The sequence below is a fragment of the Chlorocebus sabaeus genome, chromosome 20 (assembly GCF_047675955.1).
Source record: "Chlorocebus sabaeus isolate Y175 chromosome 20, mChlSab1.0.hap1, whole genome shotgun sequence".
NCBI classification, from domain to species: domain Eukaryota; kingdom Metazoa; phylum Chordata; class Mammalia; order Primates; family Cercopithecidae; genus Chlorocebus; species Chlorocebus sabaeus.
In genome coordinates this window covers 11,039,332-11,063,503 of record NC_132923.1, presented here as the reverse complement: position 1 = coordinate 11,063,503, position 24,172 = coordinate 11,039,332, and the positions used below count along the sequence as shown (strand labels likewise).

At 54.5% G+C, this 24,172-nt stretch overlaps 1 protein-coding gene across 1 annotated transcript; it reads right to left on the bottom strand.

Annotated features, from left to right (window-relative positions):
- On the bottom strand, positions 1-22,591 carry FLG (filaggrin). The gene has a single exon (XM_073008372.1). The coding sequence runs from the start codon at positions 22,247-22,249 to the stop codon at positions 44-46; it is 22,206 nt and encodes a 7,401-aa protein (XP_072864473.1). The 5' UTR covers positions 22,250-22,591; the 3' UTR covers positions 1-43.
- Positions 22,592-24,172: the final 1,581 nt, after the last annotated feature.

The window sequence follows — 24,172 nt, the reverse complement described above, 5'->3', positions numbered from 1 at the left end:
TTCATTCTTCTATTCGTGGATTAATTCTTTTGCCATTAATTTCTTACTCATAGTAATAGTATCTCTGTGACTGACTAAATCCCAGTTGTTTTGATATATCACTAGAATGGCCATATAAACCTGGTTGCCTATTAATATATGTTGCATAATACCTTGGATGATCTTCACCAAATTCACTTGCTTTTCGGATATCAGATCTTTCCTTGAAAACAACAGGATTGGAATTGTAACTAACACTTCCATGCTGACAGTGTCTAAACCTGGATTCACCATAATCATAATCTGCACTACCATAGCTGCCATGTCTCCAAACTAAACCTGATTGACCTCTTTCCATATCAGTGCCCTCAGAGTGATAATTATAAGAACTAGAACTGTGAGGACTGCCACGTGACTGTATTCCTGAATGATATGCAGAATCTTGTGAAAGACTACCGAAGTGACCATGTTCTTTACTGGTAGTAGTGTCTGAATATACAGAGGAAGATTGAACATGATTGCCTGTATCATGATGATAGGATCGGGGGTGTCTGGATACATCTCTTGACTGCTCCCGAACAGATCCATGAGGATTTCTGGAAGCAGACTCAGACTGCCTCTCAGAGTCTTCTGAGTGTCCCTCACTGGCACTGTCCTGGCTAACACTGGATCCCCGAAGTGTGCTTCTCCTGGACCACTCTGACTGTCCCTGGCCAGACTGTGAGTGTCTAGAGCTGTCGGCCTGAGTGGAAGCCTCGTGGTGACGTGACCCTGAGTGCCTGTATCCGTCTCCTGATTGTTCTTCATGACGTGTTTGTCTGCTTGCACTTCTTGATCCTGACTGCCCACGGGAGGCATCAGACCTTCCCTGGGAGGTGGTGTGGCTGTGATGGGACCCTGAGTGTCCAGAGCTCTCTACCGATTGCTCATGGTGGGATCCCTGCCTTCCTCTTCTGCTTGACCCTGGGTGTCCATGAATTGTGTCCTGACCCTCATGGGACACTGAGTGCCTGGAGTTGTCTCGTGCTTGCTCATTGCGGGACCCTTGTCTTCCACCAGAGCTGGGCCCGGTCCGTACATGGGTGGACTCAGACTGTTCATGAGTGCTCACCTGGTAGAGGAAAGACCCTGAACGTCCAGACCTTTCCCCTGACCGGCCACGTGCAGACTCTTGGTGGCTGTGCGGATGGGGCCCAGCCTGTACCTGGCCTGACACTGACTGTGTATCTGAGTCTTCTGAATATCCCTCACTGTCACTGACCTGACTACCTCTTGGTCCCTGGTGTCCACGGTCACTGACTGCAGATGAAGCTTGTCCACGTCCAGTTTCTGAGTGTCTGGAGGTGTCTGCTGACTGCTGGTGGCGGGATCCATGTCTTTCTCCTGGACTTGATCTCGTTTGTTCATGGGATGATGCAGCCTGTCCATGAGAGGAAGTCTCCATGTGATGAGTTCCTGATTGTCTGGAGCTGTCTCCAGAGTACCTGTGACCGACTTTGTCTTGGTGATGGGACCCAGAGTGTCTGGAGCCATCTCTTGACTGCTCCCGAACAGATCCATGATGGATTCTGGAAGCAAACTCAGACTGCCTCTCAGAGTCTTCTGAGTGTCCCTCACTGTCACTATCCTGGCTAACACTGGATCTCCGGCCCGTGCTTGTCCTGAACCCCGCTGATTGTCCCTGGCTGGACTGTGAGTGTCTAGAGCTGTCGGCCCAATTGGAAGCCTCGTGGTGACGTGACCCTGAGTGCCCGGATCCATCTCCTGATTGTTCCTCGCGACGTGTTTGTCTGCTTGCACTTCTGGCTCCTGACTCCCCACGGGAGGCATCAGACCTTCCCTGGGAGGTGGTGTGGCTGTGATGGGACCCTGAGTGTCCAGAGCTGTCTACCGATTGCTCATGGTGGGATCCCTGTCTTCCTCCTCTGCTTGACCCGTGGTGTCCATGAATGGTGTCCTGAACCTCATGGGACGCTGAGTGCCTGGAGCTGTCTCGTGCCTGCTCATTGTGGGATCCTTGTGTTCCTGCACTGCTGGGCCCAGTCCGTCCATGGGTGTACTCAGACTGTTCATGAGTGCTCACCTGGTAGAAAAAAGACCCTGAACGTCCAGACCTTTCCCCTGACCGGCCACGTGTAGACTCTTGGTGGCTGTGCGGATGGGGGCCAGCCTGTCTGTGGCCTGACACTGACTGTGTGTCTGAGACTTCTGAATGTCCCTCACTGTCACTGAACTGAGTACCGCTTGATCCCTGGTGTCCACGGTCACTGACTACAGATGAAGCTTGTCCACGCCCTGTTCCTGAGTGTCTGGAGCTGTCTGCTGACTGCTGGTGGCGGGATCCATGTCTTTCTGCTGGACTTGATCTTGCCTGTTCATGGGATGACACAGCCTGTCCACGAGAGGAAGTCTCTGTGTGACGAGTGCCTGATTGTCTGGAGCTGTCTGCAGATTGCCCATGACCGGCTCTGTCTTCGTGATGGGACCCGGGGTATCTGGACCCATGTCTTGACTGCTCCCGAACAGATCCATGATGGTTTCTGGCAGCAGACTCAGACTGTCTCTCAGAGCCTTCTGAGTGTCCCTCACTGTCACTGTCCTGGATAACACTGGATCCCCGGCGCGTGCTTGTCCTGAACCCCGCTGATTGTCCCTGGCCGGACTGTGTGTGTCTAGAGCTGTCGGCCTGATTGGAAGCCTCGTGGTGACGTGACCCTGAGTGCCTGGATCCATCTCCTGATTGTTCCTCGTGACGTGTTTGTCTGCTTGCACTTCTGGCTCCTGACTCCCCACGGGAGGCATCAGACCTTCCCTGGGAGGTGGTGTGGCTGTGATGGGACCCTGAGTGTCCAGAGCTGTCTACCGATTGCTCATGGTGGGATCCCTGTCTTCCTCCTCTGCTTGACCCGTGGTGTCCATGAATGGTGTTCCGAACCTCATGGGACGCTGAGTGCCTGGAGCTGTCTCGTGCCTGCTCATTGTGGGATCCTTGTGTTCCTGCACTGCTGGGCCCAGTCCGTCCATGGGTGTACTCAGACTGTTCATGAGTGCTCACCTGGTAGAGAAAAGACCCTGAACGTCCAGAGCTTTCCACTGACCGGCCACGTGCAGACTCTTGGTGGGTGTGCGGATGGGGGCCAGCCTGTCTGTGGCCTGACACTGACTGTGTGTCCGAGACTTCTGAATGTCCCTCACTGTCACTGAACTGAGTACCGCTTGATCCCTGGTGTCCACGGTCGCTGACTGCAGATGAAGCTTGTCCACGCCCTGTTCCTGAGTGTCTGGAGCTGTCTGCTGACTGCTGGTGGCGGGATCCATGTCTTTCTGCTGGACTTGATCTTGCCTGTTCATGGGATGACACAGCCTGTCCACGAGAGGAAGTCTCTGTGTGACGAGTGCCTGATTGTCTGGAGCTGTCTGCAGATTGCCCATGACCGGCTCTGTCTTCGTAATGGGACCCGGGGTATCTGGACCCATGTCTTGACTGCTCCCGAACAGATCCATGATGGTTTCTGGCAGGAGACTCAGACTGTCTCTCAGAGTCTTCTGAGTGTCCCTCACTGTCACTGTCCTGGATAACACTGGATCTCCGGCCTGTGCTTGTCCTGAACCCCGCTGATTGTCCCTGGCCGGACTGTGTGTGTCTAGAGCTGTCGGCCCGATTGGAAGCCTCGTGGTGATGTGACCCTGAGTGCCTGGATCCATCTCCTGATTGTTCCTCGTGACGTGTTTGTCTGCTTGCACTTCTGGCTCCTGACTCCCCACGGGAGGCATCAGACCTTCCCTGGGAGGTGGTGTGGCTGTGATGGGACCCTGAGTGTTCAGAGCTGTCTACCGATTGCTCATGGTGGGATCCCTGTCTTCCTCCTCTGCTTGACCCATGGTGTCCATGAATGGTGTTCCGAACCTCATGGGACGCTGAGTGCCTGGAGCTGTCTCGTGCCTGCTCATTGTGGGATCCTTGTGTTCCTGCACTGCTGGGCCCAGTCCGTCCATGGGTGTACTCAGACTGTTCATGAGTGCTCACCTGGTAGAGAAAAGACCCTGAACGTCCAGAGCTTTCCACTGACCGGCCACGTGCAGACTCTTGGTGGGTGTGCGGATGGGGGCCAGCCTGTCTGTGGCCTGACACTGACTGTGTGTCCGAGACTTCTGAATGTCCCTCACGGTCACTGAACTGAGTACCGCTTGATCCCTGGTGTCCACGGTCGCTGACTGCAGATGAAGCTTGTCCACGCCCTGTTCCTGAGTGTCTGGAGCTGTCTGCTGACTGCTGGTGGCGGGATCCATGTCTTTCTGCTGGACTTGATCTTGCCTGTTCATGGGATGACACAGCCTGTCCACGAGAGGAAGTCTCTGTGTGACGAGTGCCTGATTGTCTGGAGCTGTCTGCAGATTGCCCATGACCGGCTCTGTCTTCGTGATGGGACCCGGGGTATCTGGACCCATGTCTTGACTGCTCCCGAACAGATCCATGATGGTTTCTGGCAGGAGACTCAGACTGTCTCTCAGAGTCTTCTGAGTGTCCCTCACTGTCACTGTCCTGGCTAACACTGGATCTCCGGCCTGTGCTTGTCCTGAACCCCGCTGATTGTCCCTGGCCGGACTGTGTGTGTCTAGAGCTGTCGGCCCGATTGGAAGCCTCGGGGCGACGTGACCCTGAGTGCCTGGATCCATCTCCTGATTGTTCCTCGTGACGTGTTTGTCTGCTTGCACTTCTGGCTCCTGACTCCCCACGGGAGGCATCAGACCTTCCCTGGGAGGTGGTGTGGCTGTGATGGGACCCTGAGTGTCCAGAGCTGTCTACCGATTGCTCATGGTGGGATCCCTGTCTTCCTCCTCTGCTTGACCCGTGGTGTCCATGAATGGTGTTCCGAACCTCATGGGACGCTGAGTGCCTGGAGCTGTCTCGTGCCTGCTCATTGTGGGATCCTTGTGTTCCTGCACTGCTGGGCCCAGTCCGTCCATGGGTGTACTCAGACTGTTCATGAGTGCTCACCTGGTAGAGAAAAGACCCTGAACGTCCAGAGCTTTCCACTGACCGGCCACGTGCAGACTCTTGGTGGGTGTGCGGATGGGGGCCAGCCTGTCTGTGGCCTGACACTGACTGTGTGTCCGAGACTTCTGAATGTCCCTCACTGTCACTGAACTGAGTACCGCTTGATCCCTGGTGTCCACGGTCACTGACTGCAGATGAAGCTCGTCCACGCCCTGTTTCTGAGTGTCTGGAGCTGTCTGCTGACTGCTGGTGGCGGGATCCATGTCTTTCTGCTGGACTTGATCTTGCCTGTTCATGGGATGACACAGCCTGTCCACGAGAGGAAGTCTCTGTGTGACGAGTGCCTGATTGTCTGGAGCTGTCTGCAGATTGCCCATGACCGGCTCTGTCTTTGTGATGGGACCCGGGGTGTCTGGACCCATGTCTTGACTGCTCCCGAACAGATCCATGATGGTTTGTGGCAGCAGACTCAGACTGTCTCTCAGAGTCTTCTGAGTGTCCCTCACTGTCACTGTCCTGGCTAACACTGGATCTCCGGCCTGTGCTTTTCCTGAACCCCGCTGATTGTCCCTGGCCGGACTGTGTGTGTCTAGAGCTGTCGGCCTGATTGGAAGCCTCGTGGTGACGTGACCCTGAGTGCCTGGATCCATCTCCTGATTGTTCCTCGTGACGTGTTTGTCTGCTTGCACTTCTGGCTCCTGACTCCCCACGGGAGGCATCAGACCTTCCCTGGGAGGTGGTGTGGCTGTGATGGGACCCTGAGTGTCCAGAGCTGTCTACCGATTGCTCATGGTGGGATCCCTGTCTTCCTCCTCTGCTTGACCCGTGGTGTCCATGAATGGTGTTCCGAACCTCATGGGACGCTGAGTGCCTGGAGCTGTCTCGTGCCTGCTCATTGTGGGATCCTTGTGTTCCTGCACTGCTGGGCCCAGTCCGTCCATGGGTGTACTCAGACTGTTCATGAGTGCTCACCTGGTAGAGAAAAGACCCTGAACGTCCAGAGCTTTCCACTGACCGGCCACGTGCAGACTCTTGGTGGGTGTGCGGATGGGGGCCAGCCTGTCTGTGGCCTGACACTGACTGTGTGTCCGAGACTTCTGAATGTCCCTCACTGTCACTGAACTGAGTACCGCTTGATCCCTGGTGTCCACGGTCGCTGACTGCAGATGAAGCTTGTCCACGCCCTGTTCCTGAGTGTCTGGAGCTGTCTGCTGACTGCTGGTGGCGGGATCCATGTCTTTCTGCTGGACTTGATCTTGCCTGTTCATGGGATGACACAGCCTGTCCACGAGAGGAAGTCTCTGTGTGACGAGTGCCTGATTGTCTGGAGCTGTCTGCAGATTGCCCGTGACCGGCTCTGTCTTCGTGATGGGACCCGGGGTATCTGGACCCATGTCTTGACTGCTCCCGAACAGATCCATGATGGTTTCTGGAAGCAGACTCAGACTGTCTCTCAGAGTCTTCTGAGTGTCCCTCACTGTCACTGTCCTGGCTAACACTGGATCTCCGGCGCGTGCTTGTTCTGAACCCCGCTGATTGTCCCTGGCCGGACTGTGAGTGTCTAGAGCTGTCGGCCCAATTGGAAGCCTCGTGGTGACGTGACCCTGAGTGCCTGGATCCATCTCCTGATTGTTCCTCGTGACGTGTTTGTCTGCTTGCACTTCTGGCTCCTGACTCCCCACGGGAGGCATCAGACCTTCCCTGGGAGGTGGTGTGGCTGTGATGGGACCCTGAGTGTCCAGAGCTGTCTACCGATTGCTCATGGTGGGATCCCTGTCTTCCTCCTCTGCTTGACCCGTGGTGTCCATGAATGGTGTTCCGAACCTCATGGGACGCTGAGTGCCTGGAGCTGTCTCGTGCCTGCTCATTGTGGGATCCTTGTGTTCCTGCACTGCTGGGCCCAGTCCGTCCATGGGTGTACTCAGACTGTTCATGAGTGCTCACCTGGTAGAGAAAAGACCCTGAATGTCCAGAGCTTTCCACTGACCGGCCACGTGCAGACTCTTGGTGGGTGTGCGGATGGGGGCCAGCCTGTCTGTGGCCTGACACTGACTGTGTGTCCGAGACTTCTGAATGTCCCTCACTGTCACTGAACTGAGTACCGCTTGATCCCTGGTGTCCACGGTCACTGACTGCAGATGAAGCTCGTCCACGCCCTGTTTCTGAGTGTCTGGAGCTGTCTGCTGACTGCTGGTGGCGGGATCCATGTCTTTCTGCTGGACTTGATCTTGCCTGTTCATGGGATGACACAGCCTGTCCACGAGAGGAAGTCTCTGTGTGACGAGTGCCTGATTGTCTGGAGCTGTCTGCAGATTGCCCATGACCGGCTCTGTCTTTGTGATGGGACCCGGGGTGTCTGGACCCATGTCTTGACTGCTCCCGAACAGATCCATGATGGTTTGTGGCAGCAGACTCAGACTGCCTCTCAGAGTCTTCTGAGTGTCCCTCACTGTCACTGTCCTGGCTAACACTGGATCTCCGGCCTGTGCTTGTCCTGAACCCCGCTGATTGTCCCTGGCCGGACTGTGTGTGTCTAGAGCTGTCGGCCTGATTGGAAGCCTCGTGGTGACGTGACCCTGAGTGCCTGGATCCATCTCCTGATTGTTCCTCGTGACGTGTTTGTCTGCTTGCACTTCTGGCTCCTGACTCCCCACGGGAGGCATCAGACCTTCCCTGGGAGGTGGTGTGGCTGTGATGGGACCCTGAGTGTCCAGAGCTGTCTACCGATTGCTCATGGTGGGATCCCTGTCTTCCTCCTCTGCTTGACCCGTGGTGTCCATGAATGGTGTTCCGAACCTCATGGGACGCTGAGTGCCTGGAGCTGTCTCGTGCCTGCTCATTGTGGGATCCTTGTGTTCCTGCACTGCTGGGCCCAGTCCGTCCATGGGTGTACTCAGACTGTTCATGAGTGCTCACCTGGTAGAGAAAAGACCCTGAACGTCCAGAGCTTTCCACTGACCGGCCACGTGCAGACTCTTGGTGGGTGTGCGGATGGGGGCCAGCCTGTCTGTGGCCTGACACTGACTGTGTGTCCGAGACTTCTGAATGTCCCTCACTGTCACTGAACTGAGTACCGCTTGATCCCTGGTGTCCACGGTCGCTGACTGCAGATGAAGCTTGTCCACGCCCTGTTCCTGAGTGTCTGGAGCTGTCTGCTGACTGCTGGTGGCGGGATCCATGTCTTTCTGCTGGACTTGATCTTGCCTGTTCATGGGATGACACAGCCTGTCCACGAGAGGAAGTCTCTGTGTGACGAGTGCCTGATTGTCTGGAGCTGTCTGCAGATTGCCCGTGACCGGCTCTGTCTTCGTGATGGGACCCGGGGTATCTGGACCCATGTCTTGACTGCTCCCGAACAGATCCATGATGGTTTCTGGAAGCAGACTCAGACTGTCTCTCAGAGTCTTCTGAGTGTCCCTCACTGTCACTGTCCTGGCTAACACTGGATCCCCGGCGCGTGCTTGTTCTGAACCCCGCTGATTGTCCCTGGCCGGACTGTGAGTGTCTAGAGCTGTCGGCCCAATTGGAAGCCTCGTGGTGACGTGACCCTGAGTGCCTGGATCCATCTCCTGATTGTTCCTCGTGACGTGTTTGTCTGCTTGCACTTCTGGCTCCTGACTCCCCACGGGAGGCATCAGACCTTCCCTGGGAGGTGGTGTGGCTGTGATGGGACCCTGAGTGTCCAGAGCTGTCTACCGATTGCTCATGGTGGGATCCCTGTCTTCCTCCTCTGCTTGACCCGTGGTGTCCATGAATGGTGTTCCGAACCTCATGGGACGCTGAGTGCCTGGAGCTGTCTCGTGCCTGCTCATTGTGGGATCCTTGTGTTCCTGCACTGCTGGGCCCAGTCCGTCCATGGGTGTACTCAGACTGTTCATGAGTGCTCACCTGGTAGAGAAAAGACCCTGAACGTCCAGAGCTTTCCACTGACCGGCCACGTGCAGACTCTTGGTGGGTGTGCGGATGGGGGCCAGCCTGTCTGTGGCCTGACACTGACTGTGTGTCCGAGACTTCTGAATGTCCCTCACTGTCACTGAACTGAGTACCGCTTGATCCCTGGTGTCCACGGTCACTGACTGCAGATGAAGCTCGTCCACGCCCTGTTTCTGAGTGTCTGGAGCTGTCTGCTGACTGCTGGTGGCGGGATCCATGTCTTTCTGCTGGACTTGATCTTGCCTGTTCATGGGATGACACAGCCTGTCCACGAGAGGAAGTCTCTGTGTGACGAGTGCCTGATTGTCTGGAGCTGTCTGCAGATTGCCCATGACCGGCTCTGTCTTTGTGATGGGACCCGGGGTGTCTGGACCCATGTCTTGACTGCTCCCGAACAGATCCATGATGGTTTGTGGCAGCAGACTCAGACTGCCTCTCAGAGTCTTCTGAGTGTCCCTCACTGTCACTGTCCTGGCTAACACTGGATCTCCGGCCTGTGCTTGTCCTGAACCCCGCTGATTGTCCCTGGCCGGACTGTGTGTGTCTAGAGCTGTCGGCCTGATTGGAAGCCTCGTGGTGACGTGACCCTGAGTGCCTGGATCCATCTCCTGATTGTTCCTCGTGACGTGTTTGTCTGCTTGCACTTCTGGCTCCTGACTCCCCACGGGAGGCATCAGACCTTCCCTGGGAGGTGGTGTGGCTGTGATGGGACCCTGAGTGTCCAGAGCTGTCTACCGATTGCTCATGGTGGGATCCCTGTCTTCCTCCTCTGCTTGACCCGTGGTGTCCATGAATGGTGTTCCGAACCTCATGGGACGCTGAGTGCCTGGAGCTGTCTCGTGCCTGCTCATTGTGGGATCCTTGTGTTCCTGCACTGCTGGGCCCAGTCCGTCCATGGGTGTACTCAGACTGTTCATGAGTGCTCACCTGGTAGAGAAAAGACCCTGAACGTCCAGAGCTTTCCACTGACCGGCCACGTGCAGACTCTTGGTGGGTGTGCGGATGGGGGCCAGCCTGTCTGTGGCCTGACACTGACTGTGTGTCCGAGACTTCTGAATGTCCCTCACTGTCACTGAACTGAGTACCGCTTGATCCCTGGTGTCCTCGGTCGCTGACTGCAGATGAAGCTTGTCCACGCCCTGTTCCTGAGTGTCTGGAGCTGTCTGCTGACTGCTGGTGGCGGGATCCATGTCTTTCTGCTGGACTTGATCTTGCCTGTTCATGGGATGACACAGCCTGTCCACGAGAGGAAGTCTCTGTGTGACGAGTGCCTGATTGTCTGGAGCTGTCTGCAGATTGCCCGTGACCGGCTCTGTCTTCGTGATGGGACCCGGGGTATCTGGACCCATGTCTTGACTGCTCCCGAACAGATCCATGATGGTTTCTGGAAGCAGACTCAGACTGTCTCTCAGAGTCTTCTGAGTGTCCCTCACTGTCACTGTCCTGGCTAACACTGGATCCCCGGCGCGTGCTTGTTCTGAACCCCGCTGATTGTCCCTGGCCGGACTGTGAGTGTCTAGAGCTGTCGGCCCAATTGGAAGCCTCGTGGTGACGTGACCCTGAGTGCCTGGATCCATCTCCTGATTGTTCCTCGTGACGTGTTTGTCTGCTTGCACTTCTGGCTCCTGACTCCCCACGGGAGGCATCAGACCTTCCCTGGGAGGTGGTGTGGCTGTGATGGGACCCTGAGTGTCCAGAGCTGTCTACCGATTGCTCATGGTGGGATCCCTGTCTTCCTCCTCTGCTTGACCCGTGGTGTCCATGAATGGTGTTCCGAACCTCATGGGACGCTGAGTGCCTGGAGCTGTCTCGTGCCTGCTCATTGTGGGATCCTTGTGTTCCTGCACTGCTGGGCCCAGTCCGTCCATGGGTGTACTCAGACTGTTCATGAGTGCTCACCTGGTAGAGAAAAGACCCTGAATGTCCAGAGCTTTCCACTGACCGGCCACGTGCAGACTCTTGGTGGGTGTGCGGATGGGGGCCAGCCTGTCTGTGGCCTGACACTGACTGTGTGTCCGAGACTTCTGAATGTCCCTCACTGTCACTGAACTGAGTACCGCTTGATCCCTGGTGTCCACGGTCACTGACTGCAGATGAAGCTCGTCCACGCCCTGTTTCTGAGTGTCTGGAGCTGTCTGCTGACTGCTGGTGGCGGGATCCATGTCTTTCTGCTGGACTTGATCTTGCCTGTTCATGGGATGACACAGCCTGTCCACGAGAGGAAGTCTCTGTGTGACGAGTGCCTGATTGTCTGGAGCTGTCTGCAGATTGCCCATGACCGGCTCTGTCTTTGTGATGGGACCCGGGGTGTCTGGACCCATGTCTTGACTGCTCCCGAACAGATCCATGATGGTTTGTGGCAGCAGACTCAGACTGCCTCTCAGAGTCTTCTGAGTGTCCCTCACTGTCACTGTCCTGGCTAACACTGGATCTCCGGCCTGTGCTTGTCCTGAACCCCGCTGATTGTCCCTGGCCGGACTGTGTGTGTCTAGAGCTGTCGGCCTGATTGGAAGCCTCGTGGTGACGTGACCCTGAGTGCCTGGATCCATCTCCTGATTGTTCCTCGTGACGTGTTTGTCTGCTTGCACTTCTGGCTCCTGACTCCCCACGGGAGGCATCAGACCTTCCCTGGGAGGTGGTGTGGCTGTGATGGGACCCTGAGTGTCCAGAGCTGTCTACCGATTGCTCATGGTGGGATCCCTGTCTTCCTCCTCTGCTTGACCCGTGGTGTCCATGAATGGTGTTCCGAACCTCATGGGACGCTGAGTGCCTGGAGCTGTCTCGTGCCTGCTCATTGTGGGATCCTTGTGTTCCTGCACTGCTGGGCCCAGTCCGTCCATGGGTGTACTCAGACTGTTCATGAGTGCTCACCTGGTAGAGAAAAGACCCTGAACGTCCAGAGCTTTCCACTGACCGGCCACGTGCAGACTCTTGGTGGGTGTGCGGATGGGGGCCAGCCTGTCTGTGGCCTGACACTGACTGTGTGTCCGAGACTTCTGAATGTCCCTCACTGTCACTGAACTGAGTACCGCTTGATCCCTGGTGTCCACGGTCGCTGACTGCAGATGAAGCTTGTCCACGCCCTGTTCCTGAGTGTCTGGAGCTGTCTGCTGACTGCTGGTGGCGGGATCCATGTCTTTCTGCTGGACTTGATCTTGCCTGTTCATGGGATGACACAGCCTGTCCACGAGAGGAAGTCTCTGTGTGACGAGTGCCTGATTGTCTGGAGCTGTCTGCAGATTGCCCGTGACCGGCTCTGTCTTCGTGATGGGACCCGGGGTATCTGGACCCATGTCTTGACTGCTCCCGAACAGATCCATGATGGTTTCTGGAAGCAGACTCAGACTGTCTCTCAGAGTCTTCTGAGTGTCCCTCACTGTCACTGTCCTGGCTAACACTGGATCCCCGGCGCGTGCTTGTTCTGAACCCCGCTGATTGTCCCTGGCCGGACTGTGAGTGTCTAGAGCTGTCGGCCCAATTGGAAGCCTCGTGGTGACGTGACCCTGAGTGCCTGGATCCATCTCCTGATTGTTCCTCGTGACGTGTTTGTCTGCTTGCACTTCTGGCTCCTGACTCCCCACGGGAGGCATCAGACCTTCCCTGGGAGGTGGTGTGGCTGTGATGGGACCCTGAGTGTCCAGAGCTGTCTACCGATTGCTCATGGTGGGATCCCTGTCTTCCTCCTCTGCTTGACCCGTGGTGTCCATGAATGGTGTTCCGAACCTCATGGGACGCTGAGTGCCTGGAGCTGTCTCGTGCCTGCTCATTGTGGGATCCTTGTGTTCCTGCACTGCTGGGCCCAGTCCGTCCATGGGTGTACTCAGACTGTTCATGAGTGCTCACCTGGTAGAGAAAAGACCCTGAACGTCCAGAGCTTTCCACTGACCGGCCACGTGCAGACTCTTGGTGGGTGTGCGGATGGGGGCCAGCCTGTCTGTGGCCTGACACTGACTGTGTGTCCGAGACTTCTGAATGTCCCTCACTGTCACTGAACTGAGTACCGCTTGATCCCTGGTGTCCACGGTCACTGACTGCAGATGAAGCTCGTCCACGCCCTGTTTCTGAGTGTCTGGAGCTGTCTGCTGACTGCTGGTGGCGGGATCCATGTCTTTCTGCTGGACTTGATCTTGCCTGTTCATGGGATGACACAGCCTGTCCACGAGAGGAAGTCTCTGTGTGACGAGTGCCTGATTGTCTGGAGCTGTCTGCAGATTGCCCATGACCGGCTCTGTCTTTGTGATGGGACCCGGGGTGTCTGGACCCATGTCTTGACTGCTCCCGAACAGATCCATGATGGTTTGTGGCAGCAGACTCAGACTGCCTCTCAGAGTCTTCTGAGTGTCCCTCACTGTCACTGTCCTGGCTAACACTGGATCTCCGGCCTGTGCTTGTCCTGAACCCCGCTGATTGTCCCTGGCCGGACTGTGTGTGTCTAGAGCTGTCGGCCTGATTGGAAGCCTCGTGGTGACGTGACCCTGAGTGCCTGGATCCATCTCCTGATTGTTCCTCGTGACGTGTTTGTCTGCTTGCACTTCTGGCTCCTGACTCCCCACGGGAGGCATCAGACCTTCCCTGGGAGGTGGTGTGGCTGTGATGGGACCCTGAGTGTCCAGAGCTGTCTACCGATTGCTCATGGTGGGATCCCTGTCTTCCTCCTCTGCTTGACCCGTGGTGTCCATGAATGGTGTTCCGAACCTCATGGGACGCTGAGTGCCTGGAGCTGTCTCGTGCCTGCTCATTGTGGGATCCTTGTGTTCCTGCACTGCTGGGCCCAGTCCGTCCATGGGTGTACTCAGACTGTTCATGAGTGCTCACCTGGTAGAGAAAAGACCCTGAACGTCCAGAGCTTTCCACTGACCGGCCACGTGCAGACTCTTGGTGGGTGTGCGGATGGGGGCCAGCCTGTCTGTGGCCTGACACTGACTGTGTGTCCGAGACTTCTGAATGTCCCTCACTGTCACTGAACTGAGTACCGCTTGATCCCTGGTGTCCTCGGTCGCTGACTGCAGATGAAGCTTGTCCACGCCCTGTTCCTGAGTGTCTGGAGCTGTCTGCTGACTGCTGGTGGCGGGATCCATGTCTTTCTGCTGGACTTGATCTTGCCTGTTCATGGGATGACACAGCCTGTCCACGAGAGGAAGTCTCTGTGTGACGAGTGCCTGATTGTCTGGAGCTGTCTGCAGATTGCCCGTGACCGGCTCTGTCTTCGTGATGGGACCCGGGGTATCTGGACCCATGTCTTGACTGCTCCCGAACAGATCCATGATGGTTTCTGGAAGCAGACTCAGACTGTCTCTCAGAGTCTTCTGAGTGTCCCTCACTGTCACTGTCCTGGCTAACACTGGATCCCCGGCGCGTGCTTGTTCTGAACCCCGCTGATTGTCCCTGGCCGGACTGTGAGTGTCTAGAGCTGTCGGCCCAATTGGAAGCCTCGTGGTGACGTGACCCTGAGTGCCTGGATCCATCTCCTGATTGTTCCTCGTGACGTGTTTGTCTGCTTGCACTTCTGGCTCCTGACTCCCCACGGGAGGCATCAGACCTTCCCTGGGAGGTGGTGTGGCTGTGATGGGACCCTGAGTGTCCAGAGCTGTCTACCGATTGCTCATGGTGGGATCCCTGTCTTCCTCCTCTGCTTGACCCGTGGTGTCCATGAATGGTGTTCCGAACCTCATGGGACGCTGAGTGCCTGGAGCTGTCTCGTGCCTGCTCATTGTGGGATCCTTGTGTTCCTGCACTGCTGGGCCCAGTCCGTCCATGGGTGTACTCAGACTGTTCATGAGTGCTCACCTGGTAGAGAAAAGACCCTGAATGTCCAGAGCTTTCCACTGACCGGCCACGTGCAGACTCTTGGTGGGTGTGCGGATGGGGGCCAGCCTGTCTGTGGCCTGACACTGACTGTGTGTCCGAGACTTCTGAATGTCCCTCACTGTCACTGAACTGAGTACCGCTTGATCCCTGGTGTCCACGGTCACTGACTGCAGATGAAGCTCGTCCACGCCCTGTTTCTGAGTGTCTGGAGCTGTCTGCTGACTGCTGGTGGCGGGATCCATGTCTTTCTGCTGGACTTGATCTTGCCTGTTCATGGGATGACACAGCCTGTCCACGAGAGGAAGTCTCTGTGTGACGAGTGCCTGATTGTCTGGAGCTGTCTGCAGATTGCCCATGACCGGCTCTGTCTTTGTGATGGGACCCGGGGTGTCTGGACCCATGTCTTGACTGCTCCCGAACAGATCCATGATGGTTTGTGGCAGCAGACTCAGACTGCCTCTCAGAGTCTTCTGAGTGTCCCTCACTGTCACTGTCCTGGCTAACACTGGATCTCCGGCCTGTGCTTGTCCTGAACCCCGCTGATTGTCCCTGGCCGGACTGTGTGTGTCTAGAGCTGTCGGCCTGATTGGAAGCCTCGTGGTGACGTGACCCTGAGTGCCTGGATCCATCTCCTGATTGTTCCTCGTGACGTGTTTGTCTGCTTGCACTTCTGGCTCCTGACTCCCCACGGGAGGCATCAGACCTTCCCTGGGAGGTGGTGTGGCTGTGATGGGACCCTGAGTGTCCAGAGCTGTCTACCGATTGCTCATGGTGGGATCCCTGTCTTCCTCCTCTGCTTGACCCGTGGTGTCCATGAATGGTGTTCCGAACCTCATGGGACGCTGAGTGCCTGGAGCTGTCTCGTGCCTGCTCATTGTGGGATCCTTGTGTTCCTGCACTGCTGGGCCCAGTCCGTCCATGGGTGTACTCAGACTGTTCATGAGTGCTCACCTGGTAGAGAAAAGACCCTGAACGTCCAGAGCTTTCCACTGACCGGCCACGTGCAGACTCTTGGTGGGTGTGCGGATGGGGGCCAGCCTGTCTGTGGCCTGACACTGACTGTGTGTCCGAGACTTCTGAATGTCCCTCACTGTCACTGAACTGAGTACCGCTTGATCCCTGGTGTCCACGGTCGCTGACTGCAGATGAAGCTTGTCCACGCCCTGTTCCTGAGTGTCTGGAGCTGTCTGCTGACTGCTGGTGGCGGGATCCATGTCTTTCTGCTGGACTTGATCTTGCCTGTTCATGGGATGACACAGCCTGTCCACGAGAGGAAGTCTCTGTGTGACGAGTGCCTGATTGTCTGGAGCTGTCTGCAGATTGCCCGTGACCGGCTCTGTCTTCGTGATGGGACCCGGGGTATCTGGACCCATGTCTTGACTGCTCCCGAACAGATCCATGATGGTTTCTGGAAGCAGACTCAGACTGTCTCTCAGAGTCTTCTGAGTGTCCCTCACTGTCACTGTCCTGGCTAACACTGGATCCCCGGCGCGTGCTTGTTCTGAACCCCGCTGATTGTCCCTGGCCGGACTGTGAGTGTCTAGAGCTGTCGGCCCAATTGGAAGCCTCGTGGTGACGTGACCCTGAGTGCCTGGATCCATCTCCTGATTGTTCCTCGTGACGTGTTTGTCTGCTTGCACTTCTGGCTCCTGACTCCCCACGGGAGGCATCAGACCTTCCCTGGGAGGTGGTGTGGCTGTGATGGGACCCTGAGTGTCCAGAGCTGTCTACCGATTGCTCATGGTGGGATCCCTGTCTTCCTCCTCTGCTTGACCCGTGGTGTCCATGAATGGTGTTCCGAACCTCATGGGACGCTGAGTGCCTGGAGCTGTCTCGTGCCTGCTCATTGTGGGATCCTTGTGTTCCTGCACTGCTGGGCCCAGTCCGTCCATGGGTGTACTCAGACTGTTCATGAGTGCTCACCTGGTAGAGAAAAGACCCTGAACGTCCAGAGCTTTCCACTGACCGGCCACGTGCAGACTCTTGGTGGGTGTGCGGATGGGGGCCAGCCTGTCTGTGGCCTGACACTGACTGTGTGTCCGAGACTTCTGAATGTCCCTCACTGTCACTGAACTGAGTACCGCTTGATCCCTGGTGTCCACGGTCACTGACTGCAGATGAAGCTCGTCCACGCCCTGTTTCTGAGTGTCTGGAGCTGTCTGCTGACTGCTGGTGGCGGGATCCATGTCTTTCTGCTGGACTTGATCTTGCCTGTTCATGGGATGACACAGCCTGTCCACGAGAGGAAGTCTCTGTGTGACGAGTGCCTGATTGTCTGGAGCTGTCTGCAGATTGCCCATGACCGGCTCTGTCTTTGTGATGGGACCCGGGGTGTCTGGACCCATGTCTTGACTGCTCCCGAACAGATCCATGATGGTTTGTGGCAGCAGACTCAGACTGCCTCTCAGAGTCTTCTGAGTGTCCCTCACTGTCACTGTCCTGGCTAACACTGGATCTCCGGCCTGTGCTTGTCCTGAACCCCGCTGATTGTCCCTGGCCGGACTGTGTGTGTCTAGAGCTGTCGGCCTGATTGGAAGCCTCGTGGTGACGTGACCCTGAGTGCCTGGATCCATCTCCTGATTGTTCCTCGTGACGTGTTTGTCTGCTTGCACTTCTGGCTCCTGACTCCCCACGGGAGGCATCAGACCTTCCCTGGGAGGTGGTGTGGCTGTGATGGGACCCTGAGTGTCCAGAGCTGTCTACCGATTGCTCATGGTGGGATCCCTGTCTTCCTCCTCTGCTTGACCCGTGGTGTCCATGAATGGTGTTCCGAACCTCATGGGACGCTGAGTGCCTGGAGCTGTCTCGTGCCTGCTCATTGTGGGATCCTTGTGTTCCTGCACTGCTGGGCCCAGTCCGTCCATGGGTGTACTCAGACTGTTCATGAGTGCTCACCTGGTAGAGAAAAGACCCTGAACGTCCAGAGCTTTCCACTGACCGGCCACGTGCAGACTCTTGGTGGGTGTGCGGATGGGGGCCAGCCTGTCTGTGGCCTGACACTGACTGTGTGTCCGAGACTTCTGAATGTCCCTCACTGTCACTGAACTGAGTACCGCTTGATCCCTGGTGTCCTCGGTCGCTGACTGCAGATGAAGCTTGTCCACGCCCTGTTCCTGAGTGTCTGGAGCTGTCTGCTGACTGCTGGTGGCGGGATCCATGTCTTTCTGCTGGACTTGATCTTGCCTGTTCATGGGATGACACAGCCTGTCCACGAGAGGAAGTCTCTGTGTGACGAGTGCCTGATTGTCTGGAGCTGTCTGCAGATTGCCCGTGACCGGCTCTGTCTTCGTGATGGGACCCGGGGTATCTGGACCCATGTCTTGACTGCTCCCGAACAGATCCATGATGGTTTCTGGAAGCAGACTCAGACTGTCTCTCAGAGTCTTCTGAGTGTCCCTCACTGTCACTGTCCTGGCTAACACTGGATCCCCGGCGCGTGCTTGTTCTGAACCCCGCTGATTGTCCCTGGCCGGACTGTGAGTGTCTAGAGCTGTCGGCCCAATTGGAAGCCTCGTGGTGACGTGACCCTGAGTGCCTGGATCCATCTCCTGATTGTTCCTCGTGACGTGTTTGTCTGCTTGCACTTCTGGCTCCTGACTCCCCACGGGAGGCATCAGACCTTCCCTGGGAGGTGGTGTGGCTGTGATGGGACCCTGAGTGTCCAGAGCTGTCTACCGATTGCTCATGGTGGGATCCCTGTCTTCCTCCTCTGCTTGACCCGTGGTGTCCATGAATGGTGTTCCGAACCTCATGGGACGCTGAGTGCCTGGAGCTGTCTCGTGCCTGCTCATTGTGGGATCCTTGTGTTCCTGCACTGCTGGGCCCAGTCCGTCCATGGGTGTACTCAGACTGTTCATGAGTGCTCACCTGGTAGAGAAAAGACCCTGAATGTCCAGAGCTTTCCACTGACCGGCCACGTGCAGACTCTTGGTGGGTGTGCGGATGGGGGCCAGCCTGTCTGTGGCCTGACACTGACTGTGTGTCCGAGACTTCTGAATGTCCCTCACTGTCACTGAACTGAGTACCGCTTGATCCCTGGTGTCCACGGTCACTGACTGCAGATGAAGCTCGTCCACGCCCTGTTTCTGAGTGTCTGGAGCTGTCTGCTGACTGCTGGTGGCGGGATCCATGTCTTTCTGCTGGACTTGATCTTGCCTGTTCATGGGATGACACAGCCTGTCCACGAGAGGAAGTCTCTGTGTGACGAGTGCCTGATTGTCTGGAGCTGTCTGCAGATTGCCCATGACCGGCTCTGTCTTTGTGATGGGACCCGGGGTGTCTGGACCCATGTCTTGACTGCTCCCGAACAGATCCATGATGGTTTGTGGCAGCAGACTCAGACTGCCTCTCAGAGTCTTCTGAGTGTCCCTCACTGTCACTGTCCTGGCTAACACTGGATCTCCGGCCTGTGCTTGTCCTGAACCCCGCTGATTGTCCCTGGCCGGACTGTGTGTGTCTAGAGCTGTCGGCCTGATTGGAAGCCTCGTGGTGACGTGACCCTGAGTGCCTGGATCCATCTCCTGATTGTTCCTCGTGACGTGTTTGTCTGCTTGCACTTCTGGCTCCTGACTCCCCACGGGAGGCATCAGACCTTCCCTGGGAGGTGGTGTGGCTGTGATGGGACCCTGAGTGTCCAGAGCTGTCTACCGATTGCTCATGGTGGGATCCCTGTCTTCCTCCTCTGCTTGACCCGTGGTGTCCATGAATGGTGTTCCGAACCTCATGGGACGCTGAGTGCCTGGAGCTGTCTCGTGCCTGCTCATTGTGGGATCCTTGTGTTCCTGCACTGCTGGGCCCAGTCCGTCCATGGGTGTACTCAGACTGTTCATGAGTGCTCACCTGGTAGAGAAAAGACCCTGAACGTCCAGAGCTTTCCACTGACCGGCCACGTGCAGACTCTTGGTGGGTGTGCGGATGGGGGCCAGCCTGTCTGTGGCCTGACACTGACTGTGTGTCCGAGACTTCTGAATGTCCCTCACTGTCACTGAACTGAGTACCGCTTGATCCCTGGTGTCCACGGTCGCTGACTGCAGATGAAGCTTGTCCACGCCCTGTTCCTGAGTGTCTGGAGCTGTCTGCTGACTGCTGGTGGCGGGATCCATGTCTTTCTGCTGGACTTGATCTTGCCTGTTCATGGGATGACACAGCCTGTCCACGAGAGGAAGTCTCTGTGTGACGAGTGCCTGATTGTCTGGAGCTGTCTGCAGATTGCCCGTGACCGGCTCTGTCTTCGTGATGGGACCCGGGGTATCTGGACCCATGTCTTGACTGCTCCCGAACAGATCCATGATGGTTTCTGGAAGCAGACTCAGACTGTCTCTCAGAGTCTTCTGAGTGTCCCTCACTGTCACTGTCCTGGCTAACACTGGATCCCCGGCGCGTGCTTGTTCTGAACCCCGCTGATTGTCCCTGGCCGGACTGTGAGTGTCTAGAGCTGTCGGCCCAATTGGAAGCCTCGTGGTGACGTGACCCTGAGTGCCTGGATCCATCTCCTGATTGTTCCTCGTGACGTGTTTGTCTGCTTGCACTTCTGGCTCCTGACTCCCCACGGGAGGCATCAGACCTTCCCTGGGAGGTGGTGTGGCTGTGATGGGACCCTGAGTGTCCAGAGCTGTCTACCGATTGCTCATGGTGGGATCCCTGTCTTCCTCCTCTGCTTGACCCGTGGTGTCCATGAATGGTGTTCCGAACCTCATGGGACGCTGAGTGCCTGGAGCTGTCTCGTGCCTGCTCATTGTGGGATCCTTGTGTTCCTGCACTGCTGGGCCCAGTCCGTCCATGGGTGTACTCAGACTGTTCATGAGTGCTCACCTGGTAGAGAAAAGACCCTGAACGTCCAGAGCTTTCCACTGACCGACCACGTGCAGACTCTTGGTGGCTGTGCGGATGGGTGCTAGCCTGTCTGTGGCCTGACACTGACTGTGTGTCTGAGACTTCTGAATGTCCCTCACTGTCACTGAACTGAGTACCGCTTGATCCCTGGTGTCCGCGGTCACTGACTGCAGATGAAGCTTGTCCATTCCCTGTTCCTGAGTGTCTGGAGCTGTCTGCTGACTGCTGGTGGTGGGATCCATGTTTTTCTGCTGGACTTGATCTTGCCTGTTCATGGGATGACACAGCCTGTCCACGAGAGGAAGTCTCTGTGTGACGAGTGCCTGATTGTCTGGAGCTGTCTGCAGATTGCCCGTGAGCGGATCTGTCTTCATGATGGGACTCGGGGTGTCTGGATCCATGTCTTGACTGCTCCCGAACAGATCCATGATGGTTTCTGGAAGCAGACTCAGACTGCCTCTCAGAGTCTTCTGAGTATCCCCCACTGTCAGTGTCCTGACTAACACTGGATCCCCGGCGTGTGCTTGTCCTGAACCCCGCTGATTGTCCCTGGCCGGACTGTGAGTTTCTAGAGCTGTCGGCCCGATTGGAAGCCTCGTGGTGACGTGACCCTGAGTGCCTGGATCCATCTCCTGATTGTTCCTCGTGGCGTGTTTGTCTGCTTGCACTTCTGGCTCCTGACTCCCCACGGGAGGCATCAGACCTTCCCTGGGAGGTGGTGTGGCTGTGATGGGACCCTGAGTGTCCAGAGCTGTCTACCGATTGCTCATGGTGGGATCCCTGTCTTCCTCCTCTGCTTGACCCGTGGTGTCCATGAATGGTGTTCCGAACCTCATGGGATGCTGAGTGCCTGGAGCTGTGTCGTGCCTGCTCATTGAAGGATCCTTGTGTTCTTGCACTGCTGGGCCCAGTCCGTCCATGGGTGTACTCAGACTGTTCATGAGTGCTCACCTGGTAGAGAAAAGACCCTGAACGTCCAGAGCTTTCCACTGACCGGCCACGTGCAGACTCTTGGTGGGTGTGCGGATGGGGGCCAGCCTGTCTGTGGCCTGACACTGACTGTGTGTCCGAGACTTCTGAATGTCCCTCACTGTCACTGAACTGAGTACCGCTTGATCCCTGGTGTCCACGGTCGCTGACTGCAGATGAAGCTTGTCCACGCCCTGTTCCTGAGTGTCTGGAGCTGTCTGCTGACTGCTGGTGGCGGGATCCATGTCTTTCTGCTGGACTTGATCTTGTCTGTTCATGGGATGTTGCAGCCTGTCCATGAGAGGTAGTCTCTACGTGATGAGTTCCTGATTGTCTGGAGCTGTCTCCAGAGTCCCCGTGACCGCCTTTTTCTTGGTGATGGGACCCGGAGTGTCTGGAGCCATCTCTGGACTGCTCCCGAACAGATTCATGATGATTTCTGGAAGCCAACCCGGACCGCCTCTCAGAGTCTTCTGAGTGTCCCTCACTGTCACTGTCCTGGCTAACACTGGATCTCTGGCGCGTTCTTCTTCTTGGCTCTACCAATGGTATCTGGCTTGTATTTGCATTTGATGACCTGTTCACTCGATGTGAGGATTTGCCATGAGTTGACCTTGATGTCTCATATCTTCTGTTTTCTTCCAATATATTTTCAGTGGTGTCATCGGCTTCATCCTGGATTGCATGATTTATGGCAATATGGCCTGATTCTGTCCATTTTTCAGCCATTCTTCCTGTATTTTCATAATCAAATTGTCCGTCCTCTTTCTTTTCTTGTCTTTCACTTATCCTCTTCCCCTTGTGTTCTAATCTCGTTATTTCAGTCTTGTTTTTCTCTTTTTCACTTGACTTATGATGGTTTTGTCCATATTCTTCTTCTTTATGTGTAGGTGAATATCCTTTTCTTTCCTTTTTTTCAGAACTAGATTCATGCCTTTTTCCCCCTCTTTCTCTTGGACTCTTGGACCTTCCCGTATTCCCTTTTCTATTGTTTCTTCTTTCCAGACTTAAGGGTCTCTTTCTGTTTTCTTTGTTTTCTTCCTCTTTATTATCTTCATGTTTATCATGATGACTGTGCTTTCTGTGCTTGTGTCCTGATATTGGTAAATTCTGTTTTCTGGTAGACTCATAGTATGCTTGCGCCAACTTGAATACCATCAGAAGAAACTCAGTGAAGTCAATTTTCTTGTTGTGGTCTATATCCAGGTGATCCATGAATACTTCAACTGTATCTGGGTCATCTGGATTCTGTACAGAGGGAAGTCACAGAGGGAGACTGCATCAGACAGAATCACATTATCAGCCAATTAATTCACAGTTAATTTAGGCACTGTGATCTTTGAGTATCAAATAGTGGAACAAAATCTTTTTGTTTTTTTTAAGACTTTTTCATCTCATCCTCGCTCAGGTGTTATATGTGAACAAAGATGTAAAGACTAGTAAGGTGTCAAGATATGATGGGGTAGGTGACCCTTTTTCTTATTTTAAAAGTCAGAAGTATATATAATTCATTGCTTAATTTTATTTAGTAAATACCCCCTTATAATGTTGACGTTGGGCAGAATATTATAAATACCAAATACTAAGAACTAATTTACATTAATTTTTAAATATTTATATATTTTTTTCTCTGAGTGTGTCTGTGTGTTTATAATGTACATCCAGGTATAGGGGAAGAAAATAAAATCTATCTCTTTTGAGACAAGATTAACTCTGTTCCTATTTTAAATGAAATAGTTCACAAAGAGCTCAAAATAACCCTTGGTTAGATTATTGATGAGAAACACAAATGCTGTATCGTTTGGTCTTGTCAGAGACTCTTACCTTCAGGATTGGCCGAAACTCCTTTTCCAGAAGTTCCTTCAGCTCTTTTTTGCTCAATGTGTCAGTGTTTTTATCTTTTTTTGAATATTGCTTGAAAAGATTAATTATGGCAAAGATGTTTTCCAGGAGAGTAGACATCTTTTGGCAATAAATGTGAACCTAGAAAGAAGAAATGAAAATATACTTTTTTTGTACGTCTTTTTTTCTAGGTTATATTAATTATTACAATCATTTTCCACATTTTAAACCTACATTTTCCTCTAAGTAATCCATCTTTAAGAATGGAAGATGGCCATGAGAAACTTTTCTCTACCATCTACGTAAAGAAAATGAATAGAGTTTTACTTACTTAAATAAAATTGCCCATTTTTTTTGCCTTGTGCCCACTTACAGCTGGACTTAGCAGTCTCACAGACCTTAGTGTGCTCTAGGTAAGATCATCCCTCTTGCTGATCTTGCCATTGCTAATAACAAGAATTTAGAAATGCTGACTGGTTTTAAGCAGTAAAATTTACTCATATAAATTTACTGAAAATTACTTCCCCAAAAGCTATCTTAATAAATGATTAATTTGCTAAGATACAATTCTCTGAAAGCTAGTTAGCCATATGACAAGATACTCAATGAACATTCATTCAAATTTTCATTTTTTTTGAACATTTCATGAAGTTTGTAATATTTAATTGTATAGGATGGATTTAATAGCTCTTCAATATTTAAAGAGAAAGGTTTTTCTGACTGGGTTTCATTTTGCCATTTAAGGAATGTTCACTTTATCTCATTGGTGAAGAAATTAGTAAGCATGTCAATAAATCTCAGCATGTATTA

What these genes read in the sequence shown, in the direction of transcription:
- FLG (XM_073008372.1), bottom strand. Translation starts at nt 22,249, where the DNA reads ATGGCTGAAAAATGGACAGAATCAGGCCATATTGCCATAAATCATGCA.